Source organism: Papio anubis, chromosome 16 (genome assembly GCF_008728515.1).
Source record: "Papio anubis isolate 15944 chromosome 16, Panubis1.0, whole genome shotgun sequence".
Taxonomy (NCBI): Eukaryota; Metazoa; Chordata; class Mammalia; order Primates; family Cercopithecidae; genus Papio; species Papio anubis.
This window is the reverse complement of record NC_044991.1, coordinates 32,145,051-32,168,727: the sequence shown is the minus strand read 5'-3', so window position 1 is coordinate 32,168,727 and position 23,677 is coordinate 32,145,051. Positions and strand designations below refer to the sequence as shown.

At 47.9% G+C, this 23,677-nt stretch overlaps 2 protein-coding genes across 9 annotated transcripts in view; both read left to right on the top strand.

Moving 5' to 3' along the window:
* The window catches only part of LOC101007004 (cat eye syndrome critical region protein 2), a 203,050-nt gene extending 189,481 nt beyond the window's left edge, over nucleotides 1-13,569 (top strand). For 3 of the 4 annotated variants that reach the window (XM_009216727.4, XM_009216729.4, XM_009216730.4), the window contains 3 exons: nucleotides 3,546-4,965; nucleotides 7,441-7,552; nucleotides 8,223-13,569. In XM_009216727.4, the coding sequence (XP_009214991.2) occupies nucleotides 3,546-4,965; nucleotides 7,441-7,552; nucleotides 8,223-8,228 (1,538 nt within the window). In that variant the 3' untranslated portion in view covers nucleotides 8,229-13,569. The remainder of the gene's footprint in view (nucleotides 1-3,545; nucleotides 4,966-7,440; nucleotides 7,553-8,222) is intronic. The other variant, XM_009216728.4, reaches the window with a different exon arrangement.
* A 3,302-nt stretch (nucleotides 13,570-16,871) lies between these two features.
* Nucleotides 16,872-23,677, top strand: part of SLC25A18 (solute carrier family 25 member 18) — a 29,213-nt gene continuing 22,407 nt past the window's right edge. For 3 of the 5 annotated variants that reach the window (XM_009216726.4, XM_009216723.4, XM_009216720.4), the window contains exons 1-2: nucleotides 21,865-22,359; nucleotides 22,475-22,537. The gene's annotated coding sequence lies outside the window, so the exon portion shown is untranslated. Of the gene's footprint in view, nucleotides 18,016-21,864; nucleotides 22,360-22,474; nucleotides 22,538-23,677 lie in introns of those variants that run through there. The other 2 variants (XM_003905192.5, XM_009216719.2) reach the window with 2 other exon arrangements.

The window sequence follows — 23,677 nt, the reverse complement described above, 5'->3', positions numbered from 1 at the left end:
CGAGGTCAGGAGATAGAGACTATCCTGGCTAACATGGTGAAACCCCGTCTCTACTAAAAATACAAAAAACTAGCCGGGCGTGGTGGCAGGCGCCTATAGTCCCAGCTACTTGGGAGGCTGAGGCGGGAGAATGGAGTGAACCCGGGAGGCGGAGCTTGCAGTGAGCCGAGATCACGCCACTGCACTCCAGCCTGGGAGACACAGCGAGACTCCGTCTCAAAAAAAAAAAAAAAAAAAAAATAGTTCCTCTAAAAAAGTACTGTCAGCCAGGCAGTAGCTTTGGTGGCTCATGCCTGTAGTCTTAGAAGTTTGGGAGGCCGAGGCCAGTGGATCACTTGAGCCCAGGAGTTCAAGACCAGCCTGGGCAAGAGAGTAAGACTGTCTCTACTAAAAAATTTTAAAATGGCTGGGTGTGGTGGCTGACATCTGTAATCCCAGCACTTTGGGAGGCCGAGGCGGGTGGATCACAAGGTCAGGAGATCAAGACCATCCTGGCTAACACGGTGAAACCCCATCTCTACTAAAAAAAAAATAAAAAATTGCTGGGCACAGTGGCTCACGCCTGTAATCCCAGCACTTACGGAGGCCAAGGTGGGCGGATCACAAGGTCAGGAGATTGAGACCATCCTGGCTAACACGGTGAAACCCCATCTGTACTGAAAACACAAAAAATTAGCCAGGCCTGGTGGTGGGCACCTATAGTCCCAGCTACTCAGGAGGCTGAGGCAGGAGAATCACTTGAACCTGGGAGGTGGAGCTTGCAGTGAGCCAAGATAGTGCCACTGCACTCCAGCCTGGGCAACAGAGCGAGACTCCATCTCTAAAAAAAAAAAAAAAAAAAAAAATTAAAAAATTAGCTAGGCATGGTGACTCATGCCTGTAATTCCAGCATTTTGGGAGGCCAAGGCGGGCAGATCACCTGAGGTCAGGAGTTCAAGACCAGCTTGCCCAACATAGCAAAACCCCATTTTTCTTAAAATACAAAAATCAGCCAGGCACGGTGGCAGGTGCCTGTAATTCCAGCTACTCGGGAGGCTGAGACAGGAGAATCACTTGAACCCGGGAGGCGGAGTTTGCAGTGAGCCAAGATTGCACCACTGTACTCCAGCCTGGGCCACAAAGTGAGACTGTCTAAAAAAAAAAGAAGAAAGAAAAAAAGGTTCATGCCTATAGTCCCAGCTACTTGGGAGGCTGAGGTGGGAGGATCACCTGAACCCAGGGAGGTTAAGGCTACAGTGAGCTATGATTGCACCACTGTACTCCATCCTGAGCAACAGAGCAAAAGCATGTCTCAAAAAAGAAAAAAAAATACCGTCTTGAAAGTTATTATGAAGTCAATTTCTGTTCTTTGGCTACATACCTGGATTTATTAAGAATGGCCAGTAGTGAGATCTGGCAAATTTGGAAGCATTTTCTTAGAAATGCTGTTTAAGAGGAGTAAACATTCACTAGGGGGAGAAAATGGGGAAAAAATACTTTGCAATTAATGCTTATTTCTAGGATAAATATCTAGCATGCATGTAATTTTCTTCAGTACCTGGCAGGAGAATGGAGACACTTGGACTTTAAGATAACAGATTCCTGGCCAGGCATGGCGCAGTGGCTCACGCCTGTAATCCCAGCACTTTGGGAGGCCAAGGCGGGTGGATCACGAGGTCAGGAGTTTAAGACCAGCCAGGCCAACATGGTGAAACCCCGTCTCTACGAAAAATATAAAAATTAGCCAGGCGCAGTGGTGGGTGCCTGTAATCTCAGCTACTTGGGAGGCTGAGGCAGGAGAATCGCTTGAACCCGGGAGGCTGAGGTTTCAGTGAGCCGAGATCACACCACTGCACTCTAGCCTGGGTGACAGAGCAAGACTCCATCTCAAAAAAAAAAAAAGATAATAGATTCCACATAAAAGTGTTTCTCATACCTGTAATCCCAACTACTTGGGAGTCTGAGGTGGAAGGATTACTTGAACCCTGGAGTTCGAGGTTTCAGTGACACATGATCACACCACTACACTCCACCTAGACGACAGAGTTGAAACTCTGACTCTTTAAAAAAAAAGAAAAAAAAAATGTTAGGGAAGAAAACCCTTTTAGTATTTCTTTTATGAAAAGTCCTACTTTGTTAATACCACCTCTAGCAGAATTTTCTAATACTGATTTCAAGTGAGTTCTGGAATTGAAAGCTTTACAAGAATCCTGTTTAGTTAAGTCTTTGATAAGTCTAGTTGTAAGTTTAATGTTGACTGAATAATGAAAAGTACAGTTTTTGACTTGCATTGTATAATTTATGTACCATTGACGTTTAAGGCCTGCTTCAGGTAGCCTGAGCTATCTTAATAGCTCTTTAAAAGTTGTTAAGAATCTCTAACCTTGTCCTTCAGATCTGTTACCAGGATTGTAATTTGATCACACCTGGACAACTGTCCTCCTAGAAAGATTATAAAAAGATTATTTTGGCCTCGTGCGATAGCTCACGCCTGTAATTCCAGCACTTCGGGAGGCTGAAGGGGTAGATCACCTGAGGTCGGGAGTTTGAGTCCAGCCTGGCCAACATGGTGAAACCCTGTCTCTACTAAAAATACAAAAATTAGGCCAGCGTGGTGGCACATGCCTGTAATTTCAGCTACGTGGGAGGCTGGGTCATGAGAATCACTTGAACCTGGGAGGTGGAGGTTGCTGTGAGCCAAGATCGTGCCACTGCACTCCAGCCTGGGCATCAGAGTGAGACTCTGCCTCAAAAAAAAAAAAAAAAAAAGATTATTTTATATAGGTACATACATACACTTATCCACTATTGTATATTGTAGTCTTAGTTAAGACCATATTTGTAGGTTGAATAGTAAGGTAAAGAATTCTGAGGATGTAAACAAGCATAGGAGTCTAATAAATTAATTTGATTGGGCTTAGTAAGTTTCCATAATGTGTTAAAGATGCCTTTTGAGTTTTATGTTGTAGGCATCTTGTCTTTAAGACATGCAGACAACATGAGTGTATCCATTCAACAAAGTGATCGAGTCTGTGTGTGCATGGACCGAGATGACAGGGAGACGGAGAAGTCCCTCCTGTGGAGCTTTTGTTCTCATGGAGAGAAGTCAGGGCTTTGGCCTTTCTGAGTGCCCGTGATGCCCTGTTCTTTCTCGTTGCATCACATTTTAGAGCTTCCCAGCGTGGCCAGCGATTCTGATAACAAGCATCCCCTCCTGGTGTGTTTCACATGCACCTTCCTGGAGTCTGTGAGCCACAGGCCGTCTCTCAGGCTCTTACGAATCAGGCAACCCAAGGTGAAGGACGTGTCCATTCTCCAGCCCACCGTGAGCGTGGCTGTAGCGGTGCTAGATTTTACCTCTGTGTCCATGAAAGGGGTGAAAGGAAGTGTACGGGGACCCCAATGTCCTAAGCTCTTTCAGGGGCTCAAACAGTTTCCAGCTGGGACTTGAGTCACCACACATCCACCTCAATCTGACTCAGGCGTGTTCTTTACATTAATATTGCCATGTCAGCTACTGAATTATTTTTTCTCCCTTTGCTTTTTTTTTTTTTTTTTTTTTGCAGCAGAGCCGTTGCCTGGCCTTGAAGAGAAGCCAGCAAGTGTTGGTACTTCAGAGGGGGTATACCTCAAACAACTACCTCACCCCACGCCTCCCCTGCAGACTGACTGCACCAGGCAGAGCTCACCACAAGAACGGGAAACAGTGGGCCCAGAGCTCAAAAGCAACTCCTCCGAATCTGCGGACAGCTGTAAAGCCACCAAGGGCAAGAATCCCTGGCCCTCGGATAGCAGCTACCCTGGCCCAGCCGCCCAAGGGTGCATGAGAGACCTCTCCACGGTGGCAGACAGGGGCACTCTTCCCGAGAACGGAGTCACTGGGGAAGCGTCTCCTTGTGGATCAGAGGGGAAGGGCCTTGGTAGCAGTGGTTCTGAAAAGCTACTCTGCCCCAGAGGCAGAACGTTTCAGGAAACCATGCCATGCACAGGACGGAATGCGACGACACCGCCCAGCACAGACCCCGGTTTGATGGGAGGCACTGTGAGCCAGTTTTCCCCGCTGTACGTGCCTGGCCTGGAGTACCCGAATTCAGCCGCCCATTACCACATCAGTCCGGGCCTGCAGGGTGTGGGCGCTGTGATGGGAGGGAAGTCCCCAGCATCCCATCCCCAGCATTTCCCCCCAAGAGGCTTTCAGTCTAACCACGCTCATTCTGGAGGCTTTCCCCGGTATCGCCCCCCACAAGGAATGAGGTATTCCTACCACCCACCACCGCAGCCTTCCTACCACCACTATCAGCGAACTCCTTACTATGCGTGTCCACAGAGCTTTTCGGACTGGCAGAGACCTCTGCATCCCCAGGGAAGCCCCGGCGGGCCCCCAGCCAGTCAGCCTCCCCCACCGAGGTCCCTCTTCTCAGATAAGAATGCCATGGCCAGTCTGCAAGGCTGTGAGACGCTGCATGCTGCCTTAACTTCTCCAACCCGTATGGATGCAGTGGCTGCTAAAGTCCCCAATGACGGGCAGAATCCTGGTCCGGAGGAAGAGAAGCTGGATGAATCTCTGGAGAGGCCAGAGAGTCCCAAAGAGTTTTTAGACCTGGACAACCATAACGCCGCCACCAAGCGGCAGAGCTCGTTGTCAGCCAGCGAGTATCTCTATGGAACTCCGCCTCCGCCTCTGAGTTCAGGAATGGGATTTGCTTCCTCAGCGTTTCCACCCCATGGTGTGATGCTGCAGCCAGGGCCTCCCTATACACCTCAGCGGCCGGCCAGTCACTTTCAGCCCAGGGCTTACTCCTCCCCTGTGGCTGCCCACCCGCCTCACCACCCAGGGGCCACCCAGCCCAACGGCCTCTCTCAGGAGGGTCCCATCTATCGCTGCCAGGAAGAGGGCCTGGGTCACTTTCAAGCTGTGATGATGGAACAAATTGGCACTAGAAGTGGAATAAGGGGACCTTTCCAGGAAATGTACAGACCATCAGGGTAAGATTGCATTTGGGCTTTTTCCCCCTAAGGAAAGAACAGATGTTTATTTTATTTATTTTTGAGACAGAGTCTCCCTTTGTCACCCAGGCTGGAGTGCAGTGGTGTGATAATGGCTCACGGCAACGTCGACCTCCCAGTCTCAAGGATCCTCCTGCATCAGCCCTTTAAGTAACTGGGACTACACACGTGCCACCATACCCAGCTAACTTGTTTGGGTTTTTTTTGTTTGTTTTGTTTTGTAGAGGTAGGGTTTCACCGTGTTGCCCAGGCTGGTCTTAGTCTCCTGAGCGCAGGTCATCCTCCTGCCTCAGTCTCTCAAAGTGCTGAGATTACAGGCAGGAGCCACCACGCCTGGCCTGGATGTTCATTTTAAACAGAAAAATGGCCTTAGAGATGAAGATAACAGTTAATGGTCTAGGAACCAAAAAAGCATGTGACTTAACTGATATTGCGCACTCTGTAGGAAGGTATCAGACTTACAGCCCAACTTTATCTTTGAAATTTTTTCCCCTCGTGAAAATGAATAGGCCTTTAAATGACTGAGTTAGATTTTGATATTGTAAACTTCTTTTATTTTTATTTATTTATTTATTTATTTATTTGAGATTAAGTCTCGCTCTGTGGCCCAGGCTGGAGTGCAGTGGTACAATCTCTGCTCACTGCAATCTCTGCCTCCCAGGTTCAAGCGATTCTCCTGTCTCATCCTCCCAAGTAGCTGGGATCACAGGTGCCCGACACCACACCTGGCTGAGTTCTGTATGATACTGTAAACTTAATCACCACAGTTTGAGAGCTGAAAGCAAGGCTGTGTCAACATTGCATGTGCAGACAGTGAGCCAAGAGTAAAAAAGGCCTACCGGAGTGAAGGAGGAGATCATATGTAGTACTGAAGTTTTACTACATACCTCTAATTTCTTTTTTTTTTTTTTTTTTTGGAACCAAAGCGTCTCACTCTGTCGCCCAGGCTGGAGTGCAGTGGCCGGATCTCAGCTCACTGCAAGCTCCGCCTCCCGGGTTCACGCCATTCTCCTGCCTCAGCCTCCCGAGTAGCTGGGACCTCAGGCACCCGCCGCCTCGCCCGGCTAGTTTTTTGTATTTTTTAGTAGAGACGGGGTTTCACCGGGTTAGCCAGGATGGTCTCAATCTCCTGACCTCGTGATCCACCCATCTCGGCCTCCCAAAGTGCTGGGATTACAGGCTTGAGCCACCGTGCCTGGCCAACATACCTCTCATTTCTTACCCTATCATTGAATGAGAAAACCAGGTTTATTCAGAATGCAAGCAAGTCCCCATGAGACTTCTTTCACACATGCTTGTGTAGTGATGTTCTCGAGATCCAGTTAGGTGATCTGCCATCCAGGAAGTTTTCAAATTGATATACACAAATGAAAGTTATGAAGCATAATCTTGAAACCAGTACCATTCAGCATAAAAACCCGTGTGCCTCTCCTCAGTGCCATCCTGTCGTCTTACTGCTAGACCCTCTCTACTATTTAACATTTTGTCATGTTTGCTTTATATGTCTCTAAATACCTGTTTTCTTTTCTTTACTTTTTTTCCTAAGCTGTTGGAAAGTAAATTGTAGACATCATGGCCCTTAACCCTCAATACTTGAGTATGCGTCTCCTGAAAATGGACATTCCTTGGAGCACCATTTCAAAATGATACCCCACTCGAGGCAAACGACAAGTTCTAATAGAGTTTTTATTTCTCTGTCCTCAGTTGTCCCCAGAGTGTCTTTTAGAGCCATTTCTTTGTGTTTTATTTTGATTGTTTTTTTCTGATAAAGGATCCAATCAAGGCTCATGGATTTGCATTTGGCTGCTGTGTCTGTTTAGTCTCTTAATTTATAGCAGTTGTCCTACCTTTGTTTTGTTTTCTAAAGAGTCCAGACCAGTTATCATGGCGAGCGTTCCAGATTCTAGATTCATCACATAGTCTCCTCGTGTTTAGATGAAACTCTTGTGCCAGGTGTAGTGGTTCATACTTATCATCCCAGCACTTTAGGGGGCTGAGGCAGGAAGATTACTTAAGCTCAAGAGTTCGAGACCAGCCTGGGCAACATAGCAAGATCCTGTCTCTACTGAAAATAAAGAACTTAGCCGGGCATGGTAGCACACACCTGTAGTTCCAACTACTGCGGAGGGTGAGGCAGGAGCATCCCTTGAGCCCAGAAGATTGAGGCTGCGGTAAACCATGATCCTGACACTACACTCTAGTGGGGTGACAGAGCAAGACACTGTCTCTAAGAGAAAAAAAAGTAGATTGAACACTTTTGTCAGGAGTATACATAGGCAGTGCGTGTGCGTGCCACTTACTGCACCAGGAGGCACAGAATGTGGAGTTCTCCCAGTATGGATGATTCCAGGCCTGATCACCGGGGTGACAAAGGCAGTACCCTCGTGACTGCAGTGTCTTGTTTCTTTTGTCATTAACGTGTCTTCATTAATCGCTTCTTTCTCGTGGCTGTAGAATGCAGATGCACCCGGTCCAGTCGCAGGCCTCGTTCCCAAAGACCCCCACAGCAGCAACGTCACAGGAGGAGCTGCCGCCTCATAAGCCTCCAACACTTCCCCTGGATCAGGTAAGAGTCACTAAAAGTTAGAGCTGTTCTTCCTCCGGGTGGTGGGAAGTAAGTGTGTGACATCCCTGCTGTTCGGAAACAATGCTTTAAGGTATCCTGTGGATCCAGGAACTTTGCCTGGATCGTGCTTCCTTGGCACTTGGAAAAAGAGCAAGAGGCCTTGGAAGTCACTTCTCACATGTCTCTTTTTCCTATTGCGATATGGAATGTATGTATACCAATTGGGTGAGTATTTAAACCTCGTTTTTCCAAACCATCCGCCAACATTTTTTCTGCTATGATCGCTTGTCTGTTTTATGCTTCCCCTTTCTTTCACATCAGAGAGAGACTGGTTGGTGGGTTTTAGAGTACTGCCTCTGAGTGCTGCTTCTCTCCCATGCAGTCGTTCTCTTGACCCCCACAAAGTAGTTGTCATTGGCTGCATCATGATCATCTGTCAGTGTGCAAGTCCTATGGCTGTTGCGCATTGGGACTGGGATCTGAATTGAGAAGTCCAGGATCTAGAACCTACCCTCTGGAAGTAAACTGTAGCTGATGAAATAGAATGAAGCCATTTTCACAGATGAGGAGCTTGGACACTCTTTGGGCTTACTTTTTTTTTTTTTTTTTTTTTTTTTTAACAATTAACCCAATTTTTAATTTTTGTTTAAAATGGCTTTGTTTCTTTCAGAGCTAGTCCAAGGAGGAAATGAGCCCCAAGCAATGGAAAGCTGCACACGAAGACTGGAATGTGGAGAGCTGGGGAGTGCCCTGTCAGCTCTATCCCCATCACCTGCTCCGCCCCTTCACGGCGACCCACTTGTGCCATCCTTGAGCTGGAGCCAGTCACAGGCCCTAAAAGGACACTCCTTAGATGACTGACACACAGATTGCAAAGGTCCTCGTCCGGGGGTCTCTTGCACAGCTGATGTAGACAGTCAGGCAAAACAAATGAACGTGGAGTTAATGATGACTTTTCCAAATCCTGAGACACTCTTCAGGGAAAATCACTTTAAACTTGGGGGAGGGGGTATACTCAAGAATGGAGTGGTGCTTTTAAACTTTGATGAGCAGCTAAACTCAGGTATATATTTGGGGAAGGGACTACTCTTAGTATTAATGGTTTTGGAGCTGGGTCCAGTTTACAGAATTTTCATGTTGCCTTTTAAAATAATTTTTGTTGGTGGTGAATGTATTGTACATAAAGTGGGAAGGGTGGGTGGGGATGCGGAAGAAATGGGGGTCCTAACTGGTGGGCACACAGCACTGGAGTGATTTTTATCTGTTTACAATCATGTCACACTGAATACTTCTGGGAGCTGGAGATGAGGGTAGGAAAGGTTTGATCTTGTAATATGTCACTGTGTTTCCTTAGTGGCCAGCCAGCCTTCAGAATAGCGAAAGGCCTGCTTTCCTTGCAGTCGGCCTGAGAGAGAACATCTGTCCCCTAACCACCTGCTGGTGCTGGTGTCTGTTGGAGGCAGAGTGCTCTCAGGAGACTACTAGAAGCTTCAGCCCGGAAGACAGGCTGCTCTCTCACGCTGGTGGCCCAAATCCTGGATTTGAGAAAGGGGTGTCCCTTCCTGATTTTACCAGCAGCCCTACCGAATAGTTGTAAACCAGTATCAGGAATTGGAATCTAGAGTGTTTCACATATTAGAAGATGAATCGTCCTCATCACAGACCTCCCTGTCAGGACTGTGATCTAGAAGGCACCACACACAGCTTTCTGGCACGAATCACATTTTGTGGAAGTGACTACTCAGGTTTGTATATTTTAGTATCAATAAAGAATTGCACAGGTTTGAATAGGAAAAATGTATTCTATAGATTTACAGTTTGAATGTAGGAATATTTCAGTATATATAGTTTTTATTCGTTTTAAGTGAATCATGGTAAAATCAGTCATGGTGATTTAAAATAGCTATCAAGAACAAGTTCTTGGAATTATTTGTTGTGTCTGTGATAGGAAACCATTTTACAGTATTAAATTACTTTATTACAGTTGTAGAATTGAATTACACTGGATTCTCCCTCATTAGCATTCTGTGTTTGATTTTAGCTGAGAGGTCACCAAAGTTAGGACCCACGTTTTAAACTTTTGAATATCCCACAAAAGAAAAAACTAAGGAAAATACTGAAATTACAGGTCTTTGTAAAGAGTAGCAGATTTTTAAGCATGCTTTTGGGACAGTAGAAGAGCCTCTATGAAATATTAATCTGCCCTAGTTTCTTATAAATTCAACTGTGGGAGGGGCCAGTAGAGTTTTTCCCTCCAATTCCAGGATTCCTAGTGAAACACGGAACTGTCACGTGTAGAGTTTGCTAAACATAACGCTGTCCGTGGAAAAGGAAGCTGATCAGAAGCATCTGTGACACAGAGAACCGAAATCCAAGACACCAGTTCCAGGATGACGGAAGTTTACATCCGTACGCAAACGCTTGGCCTGGTGGTGCTGCCTAGGGCTCAGGCAGATTTGAGAGTTGAGTAGGGAACACAGATGCCTCTGAGGTATGATGCACAAAAGTACAGATTTGCTCTCAGAGGTTTTACTTTTAAATTTGATGTATTTGCAAGTGGATTGAGTTTTGAGCCTGTGTTCTCACTGGATCCTAATTCTTGTTAGAAACCTATCACTGGCATAACGTGGTTTAGAAGAGCGAAGAGGACAGAAGGTTTTCGGATGGGTCTGCCCTGTAGCTAGTATCCGCTAACATGGAGCATTGCTACTTCAGTTTCTGTGTGTGTGCAGAAGCAGGGAGGAGGGGAAAAAAACAGCTAGTTTGGAGCTGGTTAGCCCTGGTCCAGGCCCAGAGAATCTGGCCACTGACAGCTTTTCTCTTTTCCTGGTAATGCTGGTTTGAATCAGAGGCCTCTCACTTCTCCCTAACAGGAGCACTGTCACCGTGGGCCTCTCCCCGTGACTACCCCAGGGGCCTGGGTGGGAGTGGCTGTGAGCAGCATTTGGGCTAGGGCCCTCTTTCCTTCTGCCCTCTGTGGTCCTCGAGCAGCTGTGTGCGCACTGTTCCAGGTAATCCTGTCTCCCCCCCTCTCCCAGTGACCGCCCCAATCAGCTGTTGCTAGAGCAGTGCTGTGAACTACACGGGAAAAGTCAGTAAATCCCTTTATCCTTCATCTCCCTTCTTGGTTTTAGACAGAAAATATTAAAGAAGAGCAATAGGAAATAGAACTACTGTATTAAATTATAACACCGTGAACAGGAGCAACAGCAGCCGCAGAATTGTCAGCCTTCCCGCATGCTGTGTGGGCAGGTGTCCATGCGTTACAGGTACTAGGGCTTCGTCCTTTGTCCGGGGAGTGTTCTGAGCTTTCACAGGTCTTGGAAGTGCAGATCTGCTATCAGCTGTCTGGAGCTGCAAGGTTGCAGGAATCCACATGACTGTGAGCTGCTGTGAACCCCCAGTCCACCCATCCCCAAGCAGGATCTTTTTCTCACCTTTTCTTCCTCCTCTAGCACTTCTCTTTCCAAGTGTCTTAAGCAGATGCAGTGTCTTAAAGCAGATGCAAATGCATTTGCCATCTTCTCCATTAGGAAAATGATGGTTATGTGATACGTTATAATTAGAAAGTAGTGTGTAAGGTGTCCTGAAAAGGTCTGCTGTCAAGCTAGAAGGACATTTCACCCCGTGGGTCACTGGCACCTTGTCAGTATGCCGGCTCTCAGTGGTCCCCAAGAGGACGGGGATAGCTGAGATCATGGAGAATGGGAAATAGCTTCGCACCTCTTTGATTTAACACCCATGGCTCACCTTTATTGGAGTTGTTAGTAAGTTAGAAACTTGTGTCCCTAAGGCCCAAGAGAAAGAAAAGATGAGCTTCTTGGGAGGATTCTAAATTTGTTTTCCCCTCAGAATTAAAAAGTAGTTTTTAATTCAGCTACTTTTTCCCCTCACTTAAAAGGTAGCAGGAGCTGTTGGCTAAAATTTGTTACAGTGAATGCACGTGGAGGATAAGTAAGAACAAACCCTGCGGGATTCTTGTTGACGTAACTTTCCATCCCACCTCCGCCTCTCCTTCATCACCAGCCTTCATCAGGTTGGTTTAGTTTACCTGGTCGTACACATGAGCTGCTTACCAACAGTTCGTATCTTCTTACTGAGCCCAGGCCAGATGCTCTCGGAAGGCAGGCCTCGTCATGCTCCTCTTCGTTAGGCTTAATGCAAACCTGAAGACCGGCAGTTTGTGCCCCTCAGTTCAATCAAACCTCAGCTTTAAATATCGATTTACTCTGGCTTGTCCCTTGGACGTGCTTCTTGTGACTGAGCATTTGGTGTTGTTATCCCATGCCATTTCTCTGCTGTATTATTTTATGTACTATATTATTTTTGCTGATTCCTACTGCTGGCAAAGGGTACGCTCAGTGCCATCCCAGGCCCACAGAATCCCAGTGTTGCAGTCACCACAGCTGTCAGAAACAAGCTTGCAATCCATACCTCTTGGTTCACTTTTTTTTTATTTAATGGAAGTTCAAATCTGTAAATATTACACTGCTCTTAAGACCTGATTTGAAATTTCACAGGAAGGCTTAATCCTACAGTCGCAAGGTAAGGACAGTTCAATAGTGTCAGAACCCCAACCTGCTTGAAGAGAACCTCGGTTTTCATAGAAAAGAAAGGCTGACGGTTTTCTGGCGTTGTTGCCCTTGTTTGTCTGTCAGTCAGTTCACCCTCTGCAGTTTCTTCATGGACCCGCATTGCAGAAATCAGTCCCATGTATTAGTGAGCCGTGTGCTGCCCAATTCTGGGGTTCCTGGGGTGTGGTGTCTCCACAGGTAACTCTCCGGACAATAGCTTCAGTCAGGATACTTCTTATTTCGGTTGAGAATGCAAAGGCTTTTATTCGTGGGCTCACATCAGTGCATAGGCACAAAGAATGTGATTGCCATTTGCTGCGTGAGAAAAAGCTGGGCTCCCCATTTCTTTTTTGGCAGGTTGGACTCTGTGCCATGCAGCCATAGGACACCGAGCCTTGCGCACTTTCCCCTTGGGACAGCAGTGTTTGGGTGAATGTTACTGCGTCCCATTTTTCTTTTTTTCTTTTTTTGAGACGAAGTCTTGCTCTCGTCCCCCAGGCAGGAGTGCAATGGCGCGATCTCAGCTCACTGCAACCGCCGCCTCCCAGGTTCAAGGGATTCTCCTGCCTCAGCCTCCCGAGTAGCTGGGATTACAGGTGTGCGCCACCACGCCCAGCGAATTTTTGTATTTTTAGTAGAGATGGGGTTTCACCAGGTTGGCCAGGATGGTCTCAAACTCCTGACCTCAGGTAATCCACCCGCCTCGGCCTCCCAAAGTGCTGGGATTACAGGCGTGAGCCACCGCGCCTGGCCTTCATTTTTCACATTAAGCTGGGACACAAGCTTTGCCTCCAGGCTGGATGTTGATCCCACTCTGTGCTAGACAGACGTTTGGAGGGACTGTTCGGTCTTGGCTTGACCTTTTCTTACCTAGTTTCTCCCTCTTGTCCTGCACGAGAGGACTGACTGAACTCTAATGTCAGTACGGCTGATGAGCGGCTGATTGTCCTGCATGTGTTTTTGAAGGGGGTGGGTGGGGTGGGAACAGGGGCATGGATGTTGCATAACTTATTGAAATGTTGACCCCCGTTCAGGAAACCATGCGGCCCCTTCCCTTCCCTTCCCTTCCCTTCCCTTCCCTAGCCAGGGCTCAGGTACCTCACTCTCCTGCCTTGTGCACAGCTCCCGGGGCCCAGGTCAGTCTCCACCAACCTTGGCACACAGTGTCCGGAGCCTCTGCTCTGCTGCAAAAGCAGAAACCTGTGAACCTTCTGGCCAGTACTGGAAAGGGGAATGCTATTTATTTTTATATTGTGTATATTTTGTCGTGGTCTGCTGATTCCCTGTTTCACTGAGAGCGACACTTACCTCAATAGTTAGTTCAATATTGTGTGTTGGATAATTTTTTAAAAGAACTTTTTAAAAAGCTTTTTGATCCTTGGAGGTCTGTAGATTTATTTCCATATGAACTGGTTATTTTGTATAAAGTACATTCTTAAAATAGCAAGGCTCCTCTGTGTGTATGGTGCGTCTGTCTGTCTGTGTGTCATTTCCACATCAGGGCAAACCCAGACTTCATCAGGACAAAGGCATGAACTAGGCCACAAGGCCACCGGCTAAAATGCCATCCCTCATGTCCATTCTCATGCATCAAGAATCCATAGAGGCGGGGCACGGGTCCCGTGCACGTGAGAGAGGAATATGGTTCCAGAGAACTTCAAAACAGTCATATACGGACGGGCAGTTCTAAACCACGTCAGGGATAAAACATTCCTCACAGCTGATCCTCGCAAACCTGGTCTGGCCCTCAGCATCTCACTGGTAAAGGCGTCTGCTTTCAGAAGGTACTGCACCGAAGGTGCACGACTTCTCTCTTTCCAGGCTTTGGGGTGCCCGGGGTGGGAAAAGAGTATACAGTGGGGCAGTGCGGCAGCTCCAGCCTGGAGCCCGCTGTGCACACACATGGCCAGAAGTGGGAGCTCCAGCCTAAGCAAGCACGCAATTTTCTATCTGCCAAGGTCATTTATGTTTTATTTCCAGTTACTGGGAGAACAGATCAAAAGTAGCTACATTCCTAGAAATTAGCTATAGTCTTCAGACATCAAAACTCCTATTTTGTCCTTAAATGCAGACCGTCCCAGTTTAACGATCATTCAACTTGGCAGTTTTCGAAAGAGACACATTCGGAAGAAACTGTACTTTGAGTACTCGTACAACCATTCTCTTTCACTTCCTGTACGGTATTCAGTAAACTCCATGACATATTCAACACTTTATTATAAAAGAGGTTTGGCCAGGTATGGTGGTGGCTCACACCTGTAATCCCAGCACCCTGGGAGGCCGAGGCAGGGAGGTCGCCTGAGCTCAGGAGCTCGAGACCAGCCTGGCCAACATGGCAAAACCCTGCCTCTGCTAAAAACACAAAATTAGCTGGGCATGGTGGTGGGTGCCTGTAATCCCAGCTACTCGGGAGGCTGAGGCAGGACAATCGCTGGAACCTGGGATGCGGAGGTTGCAGTGAGCCAAGATTGTGCCACTGCACTCTCAAGCCTGAGCGACAGAGCAAGACTCCGTCTCAAAAAAAAATTAAAAAGGCGGCTCAAGTGTGGGCTAGCGTAAGTTTACTGAGCACGCTTAAGGCAGGCAAAGCTGTGATGTTTGGTGGGTTAGGTGAATTCAGTGCATTTTCAACTGACAATATTTTCAACTCATGATGCGTTTATCTGGAGGTGACCCCATTGGAAGTCGAGGATCATCTGTAATTGGCTGTGTAAGTAATCCTCATTCCATAAAAATTTAACCACAAGTAGTACCCATTTCCAAACCCATGCTTAGGGCTATCCCTTTCTAGGCAGTGATCTGTCCACTCTCTTTGTAACCTCCAGTTGTTTGGTGTCTGATTGTCCGCACTGATACTCTGTTATTATTGGCTAACAAATTTTTGAGCCTTTAATCCTGCTATTTTAAAACTGTTCAGTTATTCTCCCATGAAAAGTGTTTCTCCGATAAAACATTTTATGCCAACCATACTTTCTTGTTTAGTAGTTGCATTTCAGTATAATTTCTGAAACAAAACAAAAATCAACTTAAAAGTGAAAAATCAGGCCGGGCACGGTGGCTCACTTGATGTCAGGGGTTCGAGACCAGCCTAGCCAGCATGGTGAAACCGTCTCTACTAAAAATACAAGAATTAGCTGGGCATGGTGGCCCACGCTTGTAATCTCAGCTACTTAGGAGCTGAAGCAGAATTGCTTAAATCCAGAATGCAGAGGTTGCAGTGAGCAGAGATCATAGCACTGCACTCTAGCCTGAGCAAGAGTATGAGACTGTCAAAAAAAAAAAAAAACCCACTAGTAAACCCCAGATCAGATATGATGCTACTCAAACTGCGCATCTCGATGGGTTCTCCCAGTGGGTGGGAAGAGCACCATTCTGGCCTGGCTTCCTTCACTGTCCTGTCAGCTTTCCTAGAACCCAGTCCAGCTGCCTCAGTGGCTGAGATGGCATTAGCAAATCCACTCCCTGTGCATATCAGTAGCACACCCTTAAAATGCACGCAAACTTGGGTCCTAACTTCCAGATACCCTCCTACCATGACATGAATTCCTCACCAAACAGGCCAGAATCGGGCCGGGCGCGGTGGCTCAAGCCTGTAATCCCAGCACTTTGGGAGGCCGAGACGGGCGGATCACGAGGTCAGGAGATCGAGACCATCCTGGCGAACACGGTGAAACCCCGTCTCTACTAAAAAATACAAAAAAAACTAGCCGGGCGAGGTGGCGGGCGCCTGTGGTCCCAGCTACTCGGGAGGCTGAGGCAGGAGAATGGCGTAAGCCCGGGAGGCGGAGCTTGCAGTGAGCCGAGATCTGGCCACTGCACTCCAGCCTGGGCGACAGAGCGAGACCCCGTCTCAAAAAAAAAAAAAAAAAAAAAAAAAACAGGCCAGAATGTTTTTTCAACAGATTTAGCTATTGATAGGCTTTAATTTTTCTTGAGACAGGGTTTCACTCTGTTGCCCAGGCTGGGTGCAGTGGCATGGTCTCAGCTCACTGCAACCTCAACCTCCCGGGCTCAAGCGATCCTCCCACCACAGTGTCCCAAGCAGCTGGGACTACAGGGGCACCCCACCACACCCAGCTAATTTTTTATCTCACCATGTTGCCCAGGCTGGTCTAGAACTGAGCTAAGTGGTCCGCCTGCCTCAGCCTCCCGAAGTGCTAGGAATTACAGGCGTGAGCCACTGTGCCTGGCCTTTATTTTTTATAAGGAGCTTAGCCAGTTAGAGTGCTTCCAGATTTATCTTCTTCGGACCAAAACCAGCAACAAACATATATACCAAGGTTGGGCATGGTGGCTCACGCCTGTAATCCCAGCACTTTGGGAGGCCAAGGCTGTTGGATCACGAAGTCGGGAGATCAAGACCATCCTGGCTTGGCTAACACGGTGAAACCTCGTCTCTACTACAAATTTTAAAAATTAGCCGGGCGTGGTGGCGGGCGCCTGTAGTCCCAGCTACTCAGGAGGCTGAGGCAGCAGAATGGTGTGAACCCGGGAGGTGGAGCTTGCAATGAGCCGAGATGGCGCCACTGCACTCCAGCCTGGGCAACAGAGCGAGACTCCGTCTCAACAACAACAGAAGAAAAAACAAACATTCTGGCGGCAGTGGCTCATGTCTATAATCTCAGCACTTCGGGAGGCCGAGGCAAGAGGATTGATTGAGCCCAGGGTTTCAAGAGCAGCCTGAGCAAAATAGTGACTCCGTCTCAAAAAATATATATATATACATATGTGTATATATATATACACCAAAAGTTAGCATCTTCCACTGGTTACCTGTTTCAAAACAGTGTAGTAGGCAGTGTAAATGTGACTGTATTTTTGGAATTGTTACTATTTAACACTTGTTAAGCGCCCTGGGTAACATAGCTTACACAGATAATGCTACGCAGTGAGCTTACTTACAATAAGCATAAAAGCTATTCCAGCAAGATTTAGGGGGACAGGAAGCTATACACTGTTACTGTAGATTAGTCTCAAAAGTTCTGATCAACTTTCTATTTTGACATTTGGAGACATCCGTAGGTGCTTCTCTTGTTAAAGATCAGCATCTTTTTTCTCTAAACCAATTCGTGTTACTGGAAGGAAAGGCACCCCAAGTTTTATCAGCCCCTTTGTGGGCTCCGTTTTGCTATACTCTGTATTCTCTGAGAGTGCTACTAACAGAATTGAGAAAACCCAGATGGGCTATTTTGGGGCTGATCTTTACCCTGGAATCTTCCTGGAAGGTGAATGGCCTATGTCATGCAGTTGTTATGCAAGAGGTATCATGGGACCTCTCCTTCTGGGTGGCCCAGCAGCAGCCGCCGCCTTCACTGTCCTCCCCGACAACTGCTGTTGATTTCTCTACATTGACCCTGCAGATGTTTCCCTGGCCTCATGGTGTTCCCTTGGACTTCTAAGGGACCTCTGTGCATCTGTTTTGGCCCCCTTTCTGCTAGCAAGGCTCACTCCCCTAGTTTCCTGAAGCAATTTTATAAAAAGCCTTCAGTGCAAAATGGACTGCAAAATACTAGCCAAGAAAGCGAAGGCATCTGGAAAATCCCCAAATGTGGCTGTTGCGCGCTGAAATCCCGGCCCCCTTCTACATCCATGACATGCATATCAATGCAGGTGCTCTTTAGACTTCTGCAGGTTCGGGGGAGCATGACATGCTCCTCAAGTCCTGGATTTGGACTTCATTCTGGACAGCCTATGACAAGGATGAGGAGCCCTATTCTAGCCAGTTAAAGCTGGACAGAATTTTTAAAAGCCATGAAGCCAGTTCCTTGGATATATCCACGGGTTTTGCTTTGAGAAGGAATTGAGTAGGCAGTGAGAAAAGCCAAGTGAAGCCTGGCCCGTGAGTGCCTCAACAACTGAGATGAACATCGACTCACAGGCAAGTTTTCAGTAAGTATTTATTAAATACCCACCGTGAGCCTTGTACTTTGCCTAGTTACTAAGAAACCAAAAGGGAGAAAAACAGCCTCTGCTCAGAGTTCATAATAAACCTGTATTGTGAATACAGAATACAGAAAGACTGGACTGTAGTGAGGTGCTAGAAAGAGTGCACTGCTTAGCTGAGATAGCAGATGAAGGAAAGATGTTTTTGCTTCCTCCCTGCAATGCAGCTGTACCAGGAGGGTGGAGTGTTGGTGTTCTCGGCCCATTTAATTCGGATAGAGCTGCGGGCTCATCAGTTTGGGGACTGGCTTCATCACTTGTTCTGTCCAGCAGTCGCGTCTTCTCGGACTCCTTGTTCCAACTTGAATTCCTCTTTTGCCCTGGCTCCACTCTAAGCTAAGATGAAAACTGCATAATTCAGAAAATGCAGCACAAGTAATTATGTTCAATATTTCCCAAAGGCCGGGCGCGGTGGCTCAAGCCTGTAATCCCAGCACTTTGGGAGGCCGAGACGGGCGGATCACGAGGTCAGGAGATCGAGACCATCCTGGCTAACACGGTGAAACCCCGTCTCTACTAAAAATACAAAAAAAACTAGCCGGGCGAGGTGGTGGGCGCCTGTAGTCCCAGCTACTCGGGAGGCTGAGGCAGGAGAATGGCATAAACCTGGGAGACAGAGCTTGCAGTGAGCTGAGATCCGGCCACTGTACTCCAGCCTGGGTGACAGAGCGAGACTCCGTCTCAAAAAAAAAAAAAAACCTTTCCCAAAGGCAGCATAGATCTGCAGGAACTGCAGCTTGGGAGAAGTGACAGTGTTCCTCTCTGCACTCCCTCAGCCTGCTCTGATCATTCTCACTCACATGATCTATTGTGATGTTCACAGTGGAGCATGGCCATCATCTGGGAACTTGCTAGAAACGCAAATTTTGGCATCCCACCTAAGACCTTAAACTGAAGAAAGGCCCAGCTCTCTCTTATAACTAGCAACAGATGCAACTTGCATGGTTCTGATGCAAACTGACCTGGAAGAATGGCCCTAACATTTACATTTTGGTCCTTGGATGCAGGCAATCTGAGCTGAACATCTTCAAACCTGAGGCATAGCATAGAAAAAAGAAAGAAAACAGTTTATATAATGTAAAAAAAATTTTTTAAAGAACTTAAGTTGGCCGGGCACAGTGGCTCACGCCTATAATCCTAGCACTTTGAAGGCCGTGGCGGGCAGATCACAAGGTCAGGAGATCGAGACCATCCTGGCTAACATGGTGAAACCCCGCCTCTCTACTAAAAAATAAAAAATTAGCCGGCTGGGTGGTGGGCGCCTGTAGTCCCAGCTACTCGGGAGGCTGAGGCGGAAGCGCTGGAAGCCAGGAGAAGTGGAGGTTGTAGTGAGCCAAGATTGCACCACACTGCACTCCAGCCTGGGGGACAGAGCAAGACCCCATCTCAAAAAAAAAAGCCTAGGCAACATGAGGCCCCACCTCTACAAAGAAATAATTTTTTTAATTAGCCAGGTTGATGGTGTGCACCTGTGGTCCCAGCTACTCAGGAGGCTGAGGTGGGTGGATCACTGAAGCCTAGGAGCCCTCCCTGGGGATGATCTTTTTTCTGCCTCTGCAGCCTCATTTGTCACTCTGTGCAGACTCAGTTCTGTCTTTAATTCATGTTTCTTTGCTGTACCGTGACCACCCGCTTCCAAATGCCTGTTGGATGTTGCCTGCTGCTGTTGTTTTGTCCATTGGATTTATTTGCCACTGTTCCAAATTTTTTATTACTAAAATGATTTACAATGTAATTTCCAGACTTTATTTCCCATAGTTTGCCTAATATTTTAAAAGTCCTTTCCTAGCCATTTGATTATATGTCACGTTAATACTAACGCCTCCCCCTCACACCCTACTGCTGCCCATTTGTGTTTAAATGTAACCTTACTAGCTTCATTACCCACCCAGCTTTCCTGCCTTTTTGTGGTGGTAAAATGTAACAGAGAATGTATCATTGGAAGTATGCATCTCAGCGTCGTTTAGTACATTCATGTTGATGTGCAGCCATCACGATCCACCCTCCATCTCCAGAACATTTGCAACTGAAACTCTGCCCTGCTAAACGCTGACCCTTGCCATGCACAGTGGCTCACACCTGTAATCCCAGCACTTTGGGAGGCCAAGGCAGGTGGATCACTTGAAGTCAGGAGTTCTAAGACCGACCTGGCGAACGTGGTGAAACCCCATCTCTACAGAAAATATAAAAATTAGCCAGGCGTGGTGGCAGGTGCCTGTAATCCCAGCTACTTGGGAGGCTGAGGTTGGAGAATCACTTGAACCCAGGAGGTGGAGATTGCAGTGAGCTGAGATCACGCCACTGCACTCCAGCACTCCACGCCCAGCTAATTTTTGTATTTTTATTAGAGACGGGGTTTCACAATGTTGGCCAGGCTGATCTCGATCTCCTGACCTCGTGATCCGCCTGCCCTCCTTGGCCTCCCAAAGTGCTGGGATTACAGGCATGAGCCACTGTGCCCTGCCAAGTTTTCTATTTTTTAATAGAGATAAGGTCTTGCCAAGTTGAAGTGCAGTGGTATGATCATAGCTCACTGCAGCCTCCAACCCCGGGGCTCAGGTGATCCTCCTTCCTCAACCTCCCAGGTAGCTAGAACTACACACACCACTGTGCCTGGCTAATTTTTTGTTTGGGGTTTTTTTTGACTAATTTTTAAAAAAATTTTTGGACATGTGTGTTGGCTCACACCTGTAATCCCAGCACTTTGGGAGGCTGAGGCAGGCAGATCACCTGAGGTCGGGACCAGCATGACAAACATGGAGAAACCCCATCTCTACTAAAAACACAAAATTAGCCGGGCGTGGTGGCGCATGCCTGTAATCCCAGCTTCTCGGGAGGCTGAGGCAGGAGAATCACTTGAACACGGGAGGCGGAGGTTGTGGTGAGCCGAGATCGTGCCATCGCACTCCAGCCTGGGCAACAAGAGTGAAACTCCATCTCAGAAAGACAAAAAAAGAGATGGAGTCTTGGATGTTGCCCAGGCTGGTCTCAAAATCCCAGGTTCTAGTGATCCTCCCACCTCAGCCTCCCAAAGCACAAGGATTACAGGCGTGAGCCGCCACACCTGGCCTCTGTGTTTACTTTCTTGAGGACCTGCCATACTGTCTTCCACCATGGCTGCCCTGTTTCACATTCTCACCAGCAATGCACAAGGGTTCCAATTGCTCTACATCCTCACCAACACCGATCTCTATTTTTTTCAGCCATGCTTGTGGGTGTGACACAGCACTGCACCACTGTTTCTGGTGCCTACTGTAACCCCCTTATCTGCAACTGCCACTTTAAGCTCATGTCAGCTGCCAGACTTCTCTTCCCTCCCCTGTCTTCTTACCTACTACCCCCTACTTTTAACACTCAGTGGGGAGATAATGTATCTTCCTCTGCTAAGGTGTGCTTCAAATCTGATACCCGCCTCTGACCCGTTTAATCACCTGCCAAGCCCTACAGAATCTTCACAGAAACCATTCGAACCTCTTCGTTTTTGTGAGCAGGCTGTCTTTGTTTGTTTGTTTGAGATGGAGCCTTGCTCTTGTTCCTCAGGCTGGAGTGCAATGGCACAATCTCAGCTCACTGCAAGCTCCTCCTCCCGGGTTCACACCATTCTCCTGCCTCAACCTGCCAAATAGCTGGGACTACAAGCACCCGCCACCACGCCTGGGTAATTTTTTGTACTTTTAGTAGAGACGGGGTTTCACCATGTTAGCCAGGATGGTCTCGATCTCCTGACCTCGTGATCCACCCGCCTCGGCCTCCCAAAGTGCTGGGATTACAGGCATGAGCCACCGCACCTGGCCCTCTTCTTCTTACACTTGTAACATTCTTAAGAGTGGAGAATGTGCCAAAACTACATTGCAGCCCTTCTGCAGCTGAGCACATGATAGCCCCCAACAAAATACATGCAAAATGAACAGAAAATGTATTCCTGCAAGGAGGGTGCCTCCCAGGATCATTGAAATAGCTGGTTATCAGCAGTAAGAAAAGTGCATGAGACTGAGAAGCAGGGATTTGCTTCTGGCACCACATGTCTTGCAGAAGTGTTTGCATTGCATTGATTTTCAGTGTTTGTCTTCCTCCCTGGCTTCCAGGTCTCTCAGTGGGCGGTGAATCTCCCCTCACCCGCAAGCTGCCTTGTTAAAATCTTTTCCCAGCCTGGACTTTTGTCCGAGTCATATTAGCAACCAAGTAAACAGCAACCGGCTTGCCACCTGGGGAGGTACAGCGTGGCTTGACTGGCTAGTAGCCTCTTTGGGTTTTGCTTCAAACCCAACCTATTTGAAAGTGCAGTGTGCGGTGAGAGTCTGGAACCCTGCAATGGGGATGAGGGGGATGCAGAGGGAGGGAAACCGACCACAGAAGGGAAAACCAGCCCAGGCTGGCTGGCACTGAAAGCCACCTCTCCCTGCAGCTCAGCAGCGATCTGGACTATATCCTGGGTTCCAGAAAAGGCAGAGGTTCTTGCCGAAAGCAGGTAAGTGTCTTGTCTGTCTGCATCCAGCTAAGAGTTGGTAGGTAAAGACTATTCTAGCAAATAAACCATTTGGGGAAAGGGGAAGAGCAGCCAGTGGGACAGGGACACTCATCCCATTTGTTGGACAGAGTCAGAAGGGGTGGGCATGAGGAAGTGGCCTCCCCTGACTGTGGGGTATCCCAGGCAACATCCAAGCCAAGAAGCAAGTGATTTTCTCGGCAATAAGTCAAGAGCTGGCTCCTGACTAGTAGAGTGAGGTGTTCATTCCTGGGAATACTCACCCTTGCTCTGCTAATAAAAGGAGATAGGTGGGGACGTGGTCCTCACCCTGAGGCCCCCAACCCAGCCCCTCACAGCAGGAAGAAAGGAGCACAGCCCTACAGTGGAGCCAGCAGTCTCGTGACAGGTCTGACGGCAAAGTCAGAGGGGAAGTCATTGTGGCTCCTTGATTCAAGGATGCTTACTGGATGCCTCTGCACCATGACCAGGATACTGCCCCGAGACTTTTTTTTTTTTTTTTTGAGACGGAGTCTTGCTCTGTCGCCCAGGCTGGAGTGCCGTGGCCGGATCTCAGCTCACTGCAAGCTCCGCCTCCCAGGTTCACGCCATTCTCCCGCCTCAGCCTCCCGAGTAGCTGGGACTACAGGCGCCCGCCACTTCGCCCGGCTAGTTTTTTGTATTTTTTAGTGGAGATGGGGTTTCACCGTGTTAGCCAGGATGGTCTCGATCTCCTGACCTCGTGATCCACCCGTCTCGGCCTGCCAAAGTGCTGGGATTACAGGCTTGAGCCACTGCGCCCGGCCAATTTTTTTTTTTTAAGTAGAGATGGGGTTTCAGCATGTTGGCCAGGCTGGTCTCGAACTCCTGGTCTCAGGTGATCTGCCCGCCTTGGCCTCCCAAAGTGCTAGGATTACAGGCGTGAGCCAGCGTGCCCGGGCTCAAGACCGTCTTAACTCACAAATAACCGGTAATTTTCATGGGGAAGCAAGTCAGTGTCAATGTAATGCAGTAAGTGCTGCAACTGAATATTGGATGGGATAACAGCAGCGGGCTCCTAGCCAAGAATCGGGGGGACTCCGGAAAGGCGTGTGGGAGGAGGTGACGTCTGAGCTGGAGCGCAAAGAACATTTGTAAATCACT